The 15,022-nt window shown below is 38.5% G+C and overlaps 1 protein-coding gene across 6 annotated transcripts in view; it reads left to right on the top strand.

Moving 5' to 3' along the window:
- Positions 1 to 15,022, top strand: part of robo1 (roundabout, axon guidance receptor, homolog 1 (Drosophila)) — a 337,926-nt gene that overhangs the window by 278,468 nt on the left and 44,436 nt on the right. For 5 of the 6 annotated variants that reach the window (XM_047390958.1, XM_047390956.1, XM_047390960.1 and 2 more), the window contains 4 exons: positions 5,411 to 5,419; positions 6,359 to 6,483; positions 6,880 to 7,051; positions 11,958 to 12,163. In XM_047390958.1, coding sequence (XP_047246914.1) covers positions 5,411 to 5,419; positions 6,359 to 6,483; positions 6,880 to 7,051; positions 11,958 to 12,163 — 512 coding nt within the window. The remainder of the gene's footprint in view (positions 1 to 5,410; positions 5,420 to 6,358; positions 6,484 to 6,879; positions 7,052 to 11,957; positions 12,164 to 15,022) is intronic. The other variant, XM_047390959.1, reaches the window with a different exon arrangement.

Genomic DNA, 15,022 nt, shown 5'->3' with positions numbered 1-15,022 from the left:
GGGGGGTGGGATAACCCCAAAGGTCTCCGGAGACTTGAAGTAACACAGGGGCAATTTAATGCCAAACTAATGGGAATGTTTGGAGTCTGGTGAGACAAGAGGGGAGGGAAGAAGGAGGAAGATTTGAGCACAAAGACTGAGGATTGGAGGGTGTGGATACACTGGAGCGTATGCTGGTGGTTGAGGGTCGGCTCACAATTGATGCGTAACGGGTAGGGAATTTGGGAGCTGGGGGCCATGGTGGGGGTGGGAGGGCTGGCGAGAAATCTCTGCAGTTAGGTCAGTCATATTAATGCCACCACCAGCAGTGTGAACACCAGAAATTGAAAGACATGAGGAAACTATTCTTCTGCCAACCCTCTATATGAAAACACACCTTATTTTTACATGGCCATCCTTTACAATTAATCCCCACTTTGCACTGTTAGACACCAACCTTTAGGCTGGTTTGAGGCATGGGATTAGGTCCACCTGCCAATACCCTCATCAATATATCGCCGTCTCTTATTGCTCCCCGCCACCCCCCCCACCCATTCTTTCCCTTGATTAAAAGTTAGTTAATGAAAAGGAAATGCATTGATGCAAGGCACAATAAGCTGTTCGCCTGACTTTCATATTTGAAATGGTAACCCCCCATCCCCCCCCACAATCTGCAATCCCCCCCCAACTCGCAATCTGGTGAGAGTTAAATAGTGCAAATCCCTGAACTGGCTTTCCTTCAGCCAATAAATTATGCCACAGTTATGAAGAGGAGTGTTAAAAGAATGATGGCATGACAGGAATCATATTGTTTAAATCAGACACTGACTGATGCCTAGAACAATTTCAACTATCTCCTCAGATTGACGTTTATGCAGCCCAGGATGCACAGAGGCCAGCAAGGCTGTGGGTAGTGAGTAGTCCGGCTAATTAAAGGCAAGCAGGCCACAGTCCCACGCTCGGAAATGACATGCTTCTAATTACAGACACAGGCACAGGGATGGAAAGAAAAGCTGGGTAATTGTAGGTCTAAATGGGCCAAACCAGAAGAGACGATGTATAGGTAGTGGGATGTCGCTGTAGTAGTGAATAAATCTGTGATGTGGGGAGCAACAGTTTAGTCTGTCGGTTTAGTGGGCATAGCCGTCAGCCTGCATCAAATCTTAGAGTTGGGCAATGTTGCTTAGCTTTTGCAGTAGAGTAACTGTGCTGCGGAATAAAATAATTCCAAGGTAAAAATGTCTTGCAAAGAGGCCAATAGACTGGTATTTTGTAGGGGTGTAACAATACTTCCAGCTCACTAGACAAGACTCTGAACAATATTCGGCTTACAAAAAGTCAATATTTCATCAATAATTTTGGAAAAACTAAGATTGCCCATTTTTTTCTGTTTTTGTATGTTGTGTTTTAAAGAATTTTTAAATAGTGTAGAATAATCCAGAACCGTTTTAATTAGCCTTTATTCTGCAGTTCTATGCTTTTCTAATTCTAAAGTGTTCCTAAAGCTACACAAGTATAACAAATGTTTCCTCTGTGTTTTCACAAGGAAGAAAGGACAGTGACAGACAAGATACAAATGATTTTTAAGAACTGTGAGAATACCATGACTAGCATCAACTCATAATGACATTGCAGGGCTGATTCAAAATTTATAATTTCTTTTTTTTTTTATTGAGTCTTGAACTGTATTTGATCAGCTCTAGTTAGAAACCTAAAAAAAAAAAACTAATTGGATACTTCTACACAGAATAAAGATTAATACAATGTTTATCCTATTTGTGAAAAAAAATTGTTTTTATGCTTTAAGGGCGTCAGCTACACCTTAACTTTGTAAAAGTAGGAAAACTGGGAATTATAAATCAGATCAAGCAGAGATCACATGTGGGGTTTCTCAAAGTTCCATTTTAAGCACACAAATATTCAATATCTTTATATTGATTACAGCTTTAAAATTACAGTTTGCAATTTGTGAAAACATTACTGGGCCAAAATAATGGGCATTCTTATTTTTCCTCAACAAAATAGCTAAAATATCACCTTGTCTCATGCTTGCATATCCAATATTGTCTCATCATGTCTTTGGAGTTAATTGTATTATTACACTGCTAAATGTCTTTTAAAAAAATGTCAAGGTGCATAGTAGTACTTAGAGCCTTCAGAGCCACACCATTTAGGGGATTCTCGGTCTCTGCTCCCAGGGGGGATTTCTCTCACCTTCTGTGGTCAGATTCTCAGTGAACAAAGACAACACTGTGGAAGTGGTGCCCTGGGCTATTTTTCTTTCAAAGGGTTCTGCTCCCGTAACTAACTCAATCAGTGAATTATTGTTTTACATGCTTGTTTATCAGCCAGCTACAACTCCTCTGGACTAATAAATATATCAAGAAAAATATTCACCTAATTGATTGAACCAACACATAATCGACCAAGTCACTTGCCATATTTATGGCTTCATTGTGAAATCATTAATCTTAGCCACATGAGAATATGGCAAAGAGTTGTGTAAAGAAAGGTGCACAAAATACTGCACAAGATGGATTTTGTTTCGGTATCCGGTGTGGTCAGATAATGTTTACTCTGTTTTTTTTTATTACAATTTATCAGTATATGGTATGTTTATATTAATCCATTGTTTAGACTGCACTGAAGCTGCAGTCGGAAAATCAATGTGTTATTTTCTTTCTCAGCTGGTTCTTTGCTTTCAGCACTGATTTATGTATAGAAAAAGTCTTGAAAAGAATTGTGGTCCCCAGAGCAGTGTTGCTAATAACCCATGTAAAAAGACTGGATGGCGGCTTGGAGCTGGTGCCAGCAGAGTGTGAATAAGGGGAACTTATTTGTCAGCACATGTTGTGCTGTTATTGTGATGATAAATGTTGAAACCTGTTTCAGAGCAAAATATAGAAAATCTGTTAAAAATATAGTAGAAGCTAAATAACTTTCAGAAGGATAGTACCCTAGCACAGACGTTTCGAGAGTGGGGGAGGCAAATCCACTTGGGGGCATTGCAGAGTGTGTGTGTGTTTGTGTGTGTGTGTGTGTGTGTGTGTGTGTGTGTGTGTATGTGTGTGTGTGTTGGGGATGGTGGGGTGGGGGAGTGCTTGTTGGCACAGTATGAATAAACTAAATAAATTAATACCCCATTTTACACAGAGACACATAGAAATTGATAGCCATGTTGAATATTGTTACACAGTAAAAAAAATCTGTTACACTTTCAAAGGTGTTTTGTTGTTTTGTCAAGAGGTAATAGTTTGTTAATGCAACATGTAACTTAATGCAGTTTACTTTTATTTGTTCAAGTTTTAAAAAGAGGCTGAGGTGTGGAATAAACTCCAGTAGATATTGTGAACACAATATGTAGGGGGAGAGAGAAAACTGTCTTATAAAACAAATGGGGGCCCAGCAGAACTAAGTTAGGGAACCACTGCCCTAGCAGATACCATGAAAACCAGAATCTTTTAAAACCACCCATACGAAGGTTGTGAAATGGCAGGTCACTGAACCCCCTTGACTTCTGCTGCATATTTGCTTATGTATTCATCTGACCTGACAATCACATTATCTTTCATGCTATATTGCTTACAGAATGTTGTGAGAGACGCATTTTGTCTTGAGGGGCAGGGTATTTGAAGTATGCTCTTATAATGATCAATGAATTATTGGTGGCCTTGCATTCGTAGCCTGACTCCTAAAGAACGCTGCTGTGCTTGGGATTTTTATGTGCCAACTAGTCTTGTTATTGATAACAAGGTTCCTCCAAAGTCTGGATAAATTTAAACTTGATTAAAACATTTTTTAGGTGTGGATAAGTATCAGAAAAATAAATATTTGCTTCCAGACTTAAATTACCTGTCCTATTGCCAAAATAGGGCAGGTAATTTCCGTCCCTCCGTTCATCCATCCGTTCATCCATCCGTTCATCCATCCATCCATCCATCCATTTATCAGTTGTCAAAAAGGGACTGGGAGCTCTGAGAATTTGAATTTGGAAATGGAAGGAGTTTGGTCATGAAAGATGTGTAGGAACCCTACAATAGAAAATCTCTCTTCATGCTGAAAAACCAACAGGAAGCAATTTAGCCAGTTCAGATTTAAGGATCTCCTTATGCTCCTGGCCTCACTATAATCAGAGCAACTAGGGTAGTTTACCTAATTAAAGACTGAGACACATATGAATGGTTATAAACAGGGGTGTGGGGTGTGTGAGGGTTGCGTATTTGCAGGTGTCCCATGATCATTCGTATCTAGAAGCTCTTGCTCACAGAGAGTCATGAACGTCTTGTTCTAAAAGTGTTTGATGTGAGTTTTATCTGTATTTTAAAGGCCAGCTATGGGCATGGGGAGGAGGAAAGGTTCAGTCATTATTCTGATTGACAGCATTTATGTTTCCGAGTGAGCCGCTGAAGCAGACAGATTAGATTAGGTGAGTGATTGGCCAGAGGGAGATTTATGACCGGCAAGTGACAGTTAACATTCACCTTGTGTTTTTATGGACCTGGAATAAAAATGCAAAACTGTGTTTCAAGATCTAGCATCCCATTGGGGTCTTCAAGAATTTCATTAAGGGTTCATCTTCAGATAGTGCCTGGGTAAAAAGGAAATAAATAAACCACAACGATGCTTAGCCTGAAGTGCCTTGAACCTTTTGTCACCCTATAACCACAAGCGTTAATGTATTTTATTGGGATGTTATGTGATTGACAAAAATAGCACATACTTTTGAAGGAAAAGATAAAGGATACCTGATTATACAATTTTACAAATTAAAAATCTGAAAAGTGTATCATGAAGACATATGAAGTCAGTCATCAGTCAGTCATTCATTTTCTATACTGCTTCTTCCATACTGGGTCGCGCGAAGCTGGTGCCTATCTCCAGCAGTCTGTGGGCGGGAGGCAGGGTACACCCTGGACAGGTCGCCAGTCCATCGCAAGACAACACACAAACAACCATGCACACACTCATTCACACACTGCTGCAAGCCAGTAGTGCTACCAACTGCTCCACCGTGCATAATGTGACATGATGTGAAATTGTTCACGTTACACGAACACCTTTGAAATGGCTTGAACAACATATGTCTTATCTTTGCTTGTGCTACATATTCTTATCTGTGGAATATTTTAATTTGATCTTCTTTAATTGTGTCTTTTTTACTTGAAATGATCCTAACTCAATAAAAAAATAGAATTATTTTCTTTTGTATATGCATTTTAACTGTGTCCTGATCAGCCAAAGTTATACTTCTATATCATGTGGTCCTTAGGGTTTGAATCAAGGATGAAACATGTCTTTATTTCCACTGGATTAATACAAATTGCTTATTTATATCTATGGACATCACACTGACTTTCCTTTGTTGTCATGCTGTTTTTATTATTTGTTTATTCATCCTGGCATTTTGCATTGTTTTTTGTTTCCTTTTTAGTCATGTCTGGTAAGTTGAAATGTCACCCGTCACCTTTTCACCACCCTGAAAGAGACAGGAAGGTGTCACAACCCCCCCTTCATCCTTCACCCATCACCTCTCCACCGTTCAATCAGCAATCATGTTTCTGTTGTCATGGGCAACAGTAACAAAAGGATATTAGTGGGTAAAAAAAATACGCTCATCTTGTGCCTCCAAGGTAAAGCTGCATCATTTCATTCTTTTGTTTTTTTTTCCCCTTTTAAAGAGCTCCTCTCTCTAAGAAAATCACCTGGCACTTATACATAAATTGTGTCTGTTTCTTAGATGACAGTTTTGAGATTGCATTTGTGTATATAATAAACACCTTCCTTTAAAAAATACAAAATGCTTTTTTAGGTTTAAGTGTTTGAGGACATATTTAGAGTATGCTTACCTGTCTTTTGACCTCTGTTCAGACTGTTTGTCCTTTCCTAGGACCCTATTAAACCTGTGTCACCACAGAACTGCATGGTTGTCATTTGGCTATAACAGCACTCTTTATTTGAGCTAGAATTTGTCATTAAGATGCATGAACACAGCATTCTGGTGATGCCTACACTATTGGAAGTTGTCAGCATGGACAGATGGCTCAAATTTATTCCTCATTTCCATGTAAATTTTAATAGTCTATGGCTTTGCACATGCAAATGAGCAGTATGGGAGTAACTATTGTTTTTTTCTTTCTATTTATTATATTTATCACATGCTTACATTTTGGATTCAAGTGCTATACTGTTTAATCTGCACGGCACTCACCATGTAGACAGAAACTAAGCCACAACAAATTTGAATACAAGCAAATTTCTTTTGTCCTCTATTCAAAAAATTCTGGATGTCTGGGGGTTTTGTTGTTATCATTTTGTACTGTAGTGTGCTATGACGTGTTTGCTTTTTCTGTGGTTAACCATTTACATGGCTGTCCTGCAGTGCCCCCAGCATTTGTGGTGAGACCGAGGAACCAGGTGGTTGGAGTTGGCAGGACAGTCACCTTCCAGTGTGAGGCCACTGGGAACCCACAGCCGGCCATTTTCTGGCAGAGGGAAGGCAGTCAGGTAAAGGGAAGGGACAAAACGGAAGCAATTTAGTTCCAAACTCATTTTGAATTCACACTCAAGTTTTCATATATTTTTCACATTACAACCACAAACCTTACTGGTTTGGTTGCACTGGAATTATTTAGTGGTTTAGAGTAAATTGGGTTTATACACTTTTTTATAATATAAAAAACAAAAAAACCAAAAGCCTTTCGTTCACAATTATGTATTACATTATACTGGTCTGTCAAATAAAATCCAATCAAAATATACTGAAGTTTGTGGATGTAACAGAGCAAAATGGGGAAAAGTGTGAATACTTTTATTCAAAGCACTGTATACAGACTTGTAATAGCAATATTAAGTCACCATGGTTCTGTTTTGATCAAAGCTTCTGTTCTGTTTTCCTTATAGAACCTCCTGTTCTCGTATCAACCACCACAGCCCTCCAGCCGATTTTCTGTATCTCAGTCCGGGGATCTGACCATCACAGACGCTGAACGCTCTGACATGGGATATTACAGCTGTCAGGCTCTGAACATCGCAGGCAGTGTGATCACCAAGGCCCTGCTTGAGGTTACTGATGGTAAGCAACTCTTCTTTTAAAGATACTAGCCAAACCTTTCAGTAAAATCAATAAAACTCATTGGTCTAACATTTCATGATTATTTTCACATGCACACCTGCATATGGCAACATCACAAAAGGCACTGGGCAGCTGGTCCAAGTTCTTTTGGCATCTTTCTTGCTGTTCCCTCTTATATACATGTTTATATACATGATTTTTCACAACATTTTTTTAATATGTTTACTTGTATTTGATTCACTTGTAAAAAAAAAAAACAACAACACTAACACATGGAAGCGGTTTGTAAAGATGACTAGGGCACACTGGAACAGCCAGATTTTATAATTAAAGAAAGTTGGTGGTCATTTGAAGCCACATTGTCTGGTGGATGCCTACCATCCCTCCATCTATCCATTTTGGTTTTTTTTATTGATAAACAAAAGGGATATAAACAGATTTTAGGTTCTGAATGACCATGGTACCTGTCACCATTTACTGTAATTTGGCAATCCATAGCACCTTGCCTCATAATGTGGGGTATTCTCAGTTGAACATGTCAGATTGAACTTTTTCTAACTCAAATACAGCACAAATGCTTTAGAATTTGTCATAAGATGCTAATCTGCTGAAAGGTGTCCTAATGCCACCTGATCAGCTTGCCACCTGTTCCTGTGCTTTTTGTGATGCCATTAACCCAAATACACGCAAAGCAGATTTAGATGATTTTTGAAATTGCAAATTATTACAAAACCTTGTGTTGTAAATTCCTTAAGTGGAAATCCTTACTTTTATTACCCAGCTGTGTTACTTCTGGCAGTTTACATCGTTAGCAAAGAAAAAAAAAAAAAAAACACGACTAGGTAGTATCTTTATAGACCGTTTCTACATGTAACAAAGCCTGGGACAGACTTAATAACACAGAAGTTAATATATTGGATATATTGGAATTTTAGATAATCTAAAGCTTGTGAGTATAATACTGTTCATCTGTAATATTGTGGTTGTGCTCTAAAGCGTATTACAATCCATATTGAGGTTTGTGAGGTTTGGTCTGGCCTGTTCAGAGTGTTCCTGTCGGGAGGTTGAGACTCTCTGGTGCCTGTGCATCCAAACCATGGCTTACTTTCCTGCTGCTCTGGCTTCATGCTGGCTAATGTCTCCTTCAGTATTCCATGCTTGGCTTGCTGTTGTCTAATGTTGGAAGACTGCAGCCATGTGGTGAGGTCTGGACTGGCTCCTGTAATTACGCAGCTTAGCCAATTGCTGTCAGCCGTGTGGACGAACGTTGCTTCGCTTCCACCAGTCCCTCAGATATCTGGGCAACTATTACTCTGTCTATGACACACCTAGATTCATCCCCTCATTCACCAAATGTCCCTCCTCATTAAAGGCCTACAGTGGAATGCTCTATCTCTCTGCCTACTCTTCTGTTTCTCATTCAGTCCTGCTCTCTGGATAATAATAACAGTTATTAAAGTGAGCAGGCCACTCTGAGGCCAACACTTCTCCGCAGGCAGATCTGGTAATAACAGGTCATGCTGACAGTGTTTTAGTAATTGTACCATCCCTTATACAAAAGCGAGACAAAGCAGCCACAGATTACACCGCAACACATTTCCAAAGATCTATGTACACATACATACATCATGATATGTTGCCTTACTCTGTGTTTGCTAATAATTCGAGCTTTCCTCAATGAATGTAATTTGCAAGTAAATCAGAAGGGTAGACAGCAATGGTCATCAGTAGGCCTATAAATAATAATAATGACAAGAGGGACAGAGGCAATGTAGGAACATGATGAATCACACACAGGATAGAGCATATAAAATGAAATAAGTTCCTCCATTACATCTTATATTTTTGTGTGTGCTTGCTGGTATTGTTGTGTAAGCACTAAAGTGTTTAAACAATTGAGATCCTACATAATGTATTTTGACCTGTAACTGCTTCTAGAGTGTTTTTTCTATCATTCAAATATCAAAATGTTTACTTCTTTCAGGACATAATGGCTGTGACTTTTATTATGTATAAACTTTACATATTTAATATTGTCTAAACATTTTCTTCCATAAAAATGAATACCAAAAGCTTTTGAATCAATCCAGTAATTTGTGCTCATGGCTTCCTCTGACGTTCAGCTAGAAAAACAATTGAAATGGGTCAGAAAACATAACCAAATCTTTTACTGTTTTTATAAAGTAGCAGCTTGAAATGTATTGAGTTTTTGGTCACATACTCCTTTTTCCTGCCTAAAGCATATGACTTCACTGACATTATCTCAGTTGTGCTCCTACATTTCTAGAGGGATTTCTTCCTAAAATATACGTGAAAATCTAGGTTCAGACCCATTTTTTTGGTTCGGTTTCACTAGCCTAATCCAGGCAGATAAACTCTAAACGCCAGTTTTCAAGGTTAGAGTCTGAAATAAAGCATATAGAGTTAGTTGCAGTAGAAGCTCAGTCAGTAGCTATGTCTAGGAGAGAGAAAGGGTTAAACACTGAAACACAGGGCCAGGCCATGTGGATCATCGGTAGAGGGTGAGCGTTAAGTTGTTGCCAGCAGAAGCTTGGACGATGCCCCCTCCAGAAAGGTGTCACAGGCAGACACAGAGTCAGGCCAGGTGCAGCTTCTAGGAAGAGAAAAGAGAGAGAACATAAAGTTAGAAACTGACATAACAGCAAATAATGCAAAACTGGAGAGTAGTATGAGAATGTAGCAGATAGAGTGAAAGTGGTCATTATGTCCTCCAGCAGCCTAAGCCTATAGCAGCATAACTACAGAGATAGCTCAGGATGACCTAAGCTGCTCTAACTATAAGCTTTATCAAAAAGGAAAGTTTTAAGCCTAGCCTTAAAAGTAGACAGGGTGTCTGCCTCACGGACTAAAACTGGGAGCTGGTTCCACAGGAGAGGAGCATGATAACTAAAGGATCTGCCTCCCATTATACTTCTAGAGACTCTAGGAACCACCAGTAAACCTGCAGTCTGAGAACAAAGTGCTCTGTTAGGAACATATGGACCAATCAGATCTCTGATGTATGATGGAGCTAGATCATTAAGGGCTTTATATGTGAGGAGGAGAGTTTTAAATTCTATTCTGGATTTAACAGGGAGCCAATGAAGGGAAGCTAAAATAGGAGAAATACGATCTCTCTTTTTAATTTTCATCAGAAATCTTGCTGCAGCATTTTGAATCAGCTGAAGGCTTTTAACTGCATTTTGTGGAAATCCTGATAGTAAATAATTACAATAATCCAGTCTTGAAGTAACAAATGCATGGACTAGTTTTTCAGCGTCACTCCCGGATAGGATATTTCTAATTTTGGCAATGTCCCGGAGGTGAAAGAAGGAAATCCTAGAAACCTGTTTAATATGGGATTTAAATTACATGTCCTGGTCAAAAATAACACTAAGGTTTTTTACTTTATTACCATAGGTCAATTTAATGACAACCAGGTTAAGTGATTGACTAAGCAGTTTCTTTTTTAAAGACTCCGGTCCAAAGACGACAACTTCTGTTTTGTCTGGATAGAAGCAGAAAATTAAAAGACATTCCAAGTTTTTATGTCTTCAAGACATGCTTGTAGTCTGACTAACTGGTTGGGCTCATCAGGATTTATGGATAAGTAAAGCTGAGTATCATCAGCGTAACAGTAAAAATGTATGCTATGCTGCCTGATAATTTGACCTATTGGAAGCATATGTATATATATATAGTGAAGCGAATTGGCCCAAGTACTGAACCCTGTGGTTCAATTACTGTTACAATTAACCCTGGAGTTTGAAGATGATTTATCATTTACAAGAACAAACTGGAATCTGTCAGACAAATACGATTTAAACCAACCTAGCACTGTTCCCCTGATCCCTACAGCATATTCCAGTTTTTCTAAGAGAATATTGTGATCGACTGTATCAAATGCAGCACTGAGATCTAACAGAACCAGTACAGACACAAGTCCATTATGTGAGGCCATAAGAATATTAATGACTTTCAGCAGAGCAGAAAACCTTGAAGAAGAATGTCGTGTTACTTCAGTTTGTCAACTTAAACTCAAGCAAAGTTGGGTTCTGCAGCCAGAAAATGATCCTAAGTACACCAGCAACTCAACCCCTAAATGACCTGAAAAAACAAAAAAAATATGTTTTACAGTGGCCTTGTTAGATCTGAACTTAAATCCAATTGATGTGTTATGACATGGCTTCAAACAGGATGTTGATGCTAAAAAACTCTCCAATGTAACTGAATTAAAAATATATACACACACACATATATATATATATATATATATATATATATATATATATATATATATATATATATACATAAACAGTTATTGTGGTCTACTCTGGATTTTAAGCCTTTTAATTAAATATATGCTTTCAATCTTTGCCTGCTTTTGTATGTGTGCCCAATGGTTGAACACCCGTTGTTCACGCAAGCTGTGAAGCTGGGAACAGTTTCAGCATCCTTCTGTTAATAACGTTGTCTGTTCTGACTACATGTATTTAAGCCTTCTTTTTTTGCTTCTTTGTTGTGGGGAGTGGTGTTCCTGATTTCTTGACTGCTAATACTTCGATGCATACCGCGAGGCGTCAGGTTGAAGAAGAAACAAGGATTTTTTATTTTTTGTTCGCTGCTATTATTTAGCTACCATTAACATCTGCTGCTGAATGATTAGAAAATTGCTTTCAGTTCTTAATAATTGAACTAAATTCCTCTCCTACAATCCACACAGTTTTCACATTTTTATATCGCTGCTCGCTGTTTGTTCAGGTCTCACTTTCCTCTACATTTTGTGTTTGCTTTCTCCCAGCTGGATATAATTGACTGAATCCCAGTTTCCTTTTACCTGGCTACACCACATTAGCAGCTTCCACGGCTTCTTGTAATTGCCCATTTTCCAACCTCTCTTCCCCAGTTGTGTCAGACCGCCCGCCACCAGTTATACGACAGGGGCCCTCCAATCAAACGGTGGCTGTGGACGGAACTGTGGTCCTGAGCTGTGTGACATCTGGTAACCCCACACCCACCATCCTGTGGAGGAAGGACAGCGTTTTAGTGTCTACACATGACTCAAGGGTCAAACAGTTGGACACAGGCACACTACAGATACGATATGCAAAGGTAAGACACATGGTTCCAGGTGATGGGAATATTGCAGTGCCTTGTAAAACTATTCATACACTTTTTACTTTTTCAGATTTTTTTACTTAAGAACCACGAGCTTCATATTGTGTTTTACTGTAATTTTAAGTGTCCAGCCTGCCAGTTTAAGTCAATGGCCATGTCTTGGAAGGTTTACTTTCAGAAAATGGATTAAACAATACTCAGTTAAATGTTAAAAACTTAAGATTCTGTTTAATAACTTAAAGCAGCTCTAAGCATCTCCACAACTTTCTCCCTAATCTGTCTGCTGTGTTTTTTGTTCATCATAATGCTGTTTGTTCACTAACAAACTTCTTAGGCCTTTACAGAACAGCTGTGTTTGTACTGACATTCAATCACACACAGGTGGTTTGTAAATAATTAAATAATTAGATGACTTCTGAAGGTAATTGATTGTGTTAGGTTTAATTTAGCTCTATCAGAATAAGAATAAATCACCACCATTTTTATTTGTAAAAAAAAACGTTAAAATCAATCATCCCTTTCACAGTTATACACTATTTTGTGCTGCTCAGTTATATAAAATAGCAATACAATACACTGAAATTTAAAACTATAACATGACAAAATCTGAAAATGTTAATATAAAGTAATATAGTAATATAAGTAATATAAATGCTTTCGCCAGGTAGAGTATAAGATGTTTTTCAAACTTAGTTTTTCTACTATATTCTACTATATATAAGTTACGTTCCAGTAGACTTCAAAGTTGTCCTAGCTCTATCCATAATGAGCTTGGCAAACCCCTGCTGGTTGGTAAATAAAGCATGTGTTTCTGCCAGCAACCAGCTCTCAGTGGGCTGTCAGTCAGTTGTTGAGGGTTTGAAATGGAGTCTGTGAAGTCGAACACTATGTAGCTCCTGTCAGTCAGCAACAACAGTGGGTTTTGTGTGTCATCCCGAGTGTGACCGTGTGCTCGGGCTTCACAGCAGGCCCTGTGATGCCGAGCGTTCTCAGGCAGAGACGAGCAGGGGGTGCTGATGTGTCTTCCAGATTGAGGCATCAAGGGGTCGGAGTTCATGTCAGTTTACTGTGTTCTGATGAATGCTGGCGTGTCTCATCGTGACAAGATTGCAGCGTGATTGGGACGCTATTGCGAGGCAGGCAGGAGGCGATGCATCTGAATCGTTCTCAAGCTGAGGCAGAGGAAACTCTGCAGGCACTTTACATTAATGAACTTGTCATTTTTCCCAGACAACGTTTTAATTAAGATGTTTCTGACACATTGGGTAATTCATTTTCTTAATATGGTGTCATGAGTGTTGTTTTGATAAAATTTTAATAGATTTCCTTCCACGCAAACCAAAAAATACACACCTTGGGGACATTTGGGAAGACATGATTATATGTTGTTATTCAAACTATTTATCTCTTTCTGTTTTTTGCTGTGTGTTTTGCTCACCAGTGTAGCCTTTAGCAGATTATAAATCACCAACAAAGCACAGCAGAGATATTTGTCTTGGAGGCATTCCTTCAGTTAACAGAGTAGATTTCTTAAAAATGCATCAGTGTGAGAACAGTGTTTTCTACTTTGCTAAATAATGTCTGCCTTTGTTTATCTTTTTAGATTTTAGCAGATTGGATATAACAAAAGCTCATCAGTTATGCATGGCTTTGATCCTTGGTTCTGTACTGTATTAAATAATATTTTTGTCATTTTGTTGTGAATTTCAATTTTATTCCAGGTTTTAAGTCTTTTGAAGCCAGTCATAAAAACAACTGCACATTCCAAAATTACTTGTTGAAATAACTGCACATAAAGGTTATTCGAATGTGTCACTACTTTGCCAAGGAGACCCAAACTGTCAATCTTAGACATTAGGGAAATGATTAGGAAGTCACTGGAAGACCCAGATCCACCAAAGCTGAAACTTTCAATGAACTGGAGATCACACCACTGGAACACCAATGGCGACACCATCAATGTAACGTGAACAAAACAATTCCCTTCAAAAGAAAGGTTCAAGGACAGATGAGAAAAAGATGGAGCTATTAAGCCATAGTGAAAGGAAGTATGTTTGGACGCATTATATCTTAGAGCTTAGAACCCTATGACAAATGTTAAGCAATGTGGCGGCAGCTTCATCCTGTGGGGCCACTCTGCTCCCAGTGGTACTTGTCTATTGCACAAAGTGAACAAAATAATGAATGAATAATACCTTCAAATCATTTGCCTTCACCTCCAATCAGCAGCTACATGGTTGAAACTTGGACACAGTTTGGTGTTCAAATAGGACTATGATCCCAAACACACATCAAAACTGGCTTTAGAACTATAAAACAGGCTGACACAATGCCTCTGGAATCTATTGAAAATATATGGACTATGCTTAAAATCTGGGTTTGTAGCAGTAAATCGCTAATTTAAAGGAACTTGACCAAGACAAGAGGGTTGGTCAAATTAACACAATGTTGAGGCTGCTGAAATGCTCATATAAAATTGTAGTTTTGAATTTCAATATAAATAAATTCCAGTACAATACTATTAAGGCACACATTAAATCAGAAAAGATCTCTATTTCAACTAAACGTAAATTCTAATCATCTGGATGATCAGGGTGTAACCACAGACCTAATTGTCACCACATCAGTTGTTCAAAACAGTTGCCTTTATTTTTTGGAACAAAGTGGTATGACACAGAGAAAAAGCCTCTCATTAGTGTGTAAAGCTCTGAATATCTATTCCATTTGACTGGTAATATGCTATTTGGCCTATCCAGCTGCTTTCCCCTACTTTTGCAATAACAGAGATGATACTGTAGTGGCAGCTGCTTGCGACAGACTTTATTTTAATATCTATAGGCAGAAAGTTGATAG

Source organism: Girardinichthys multiradiatus, chromosome 18 (genome assembly GCF_021462225.1).
Source record: "Girardinichthys multiradiatus isolate DD_20200921_A chromosome 18, DD_fGirMul_XY1, whole genome shotgun sequence".
Taxonomy (NCBI): domain Eukaryota; kingdom Metazoa; phylum Chordata; class Actinopteri; order Cyprinodontiformes; family Goodeidae; genus Girardinichthys; species Girardinichthys multiradiatus.
The sequence above is the reverse complement of the archived record's forward strand: the minus strand, read 5'-3'. Positions and strand labels throughout refer to the sequence as shown.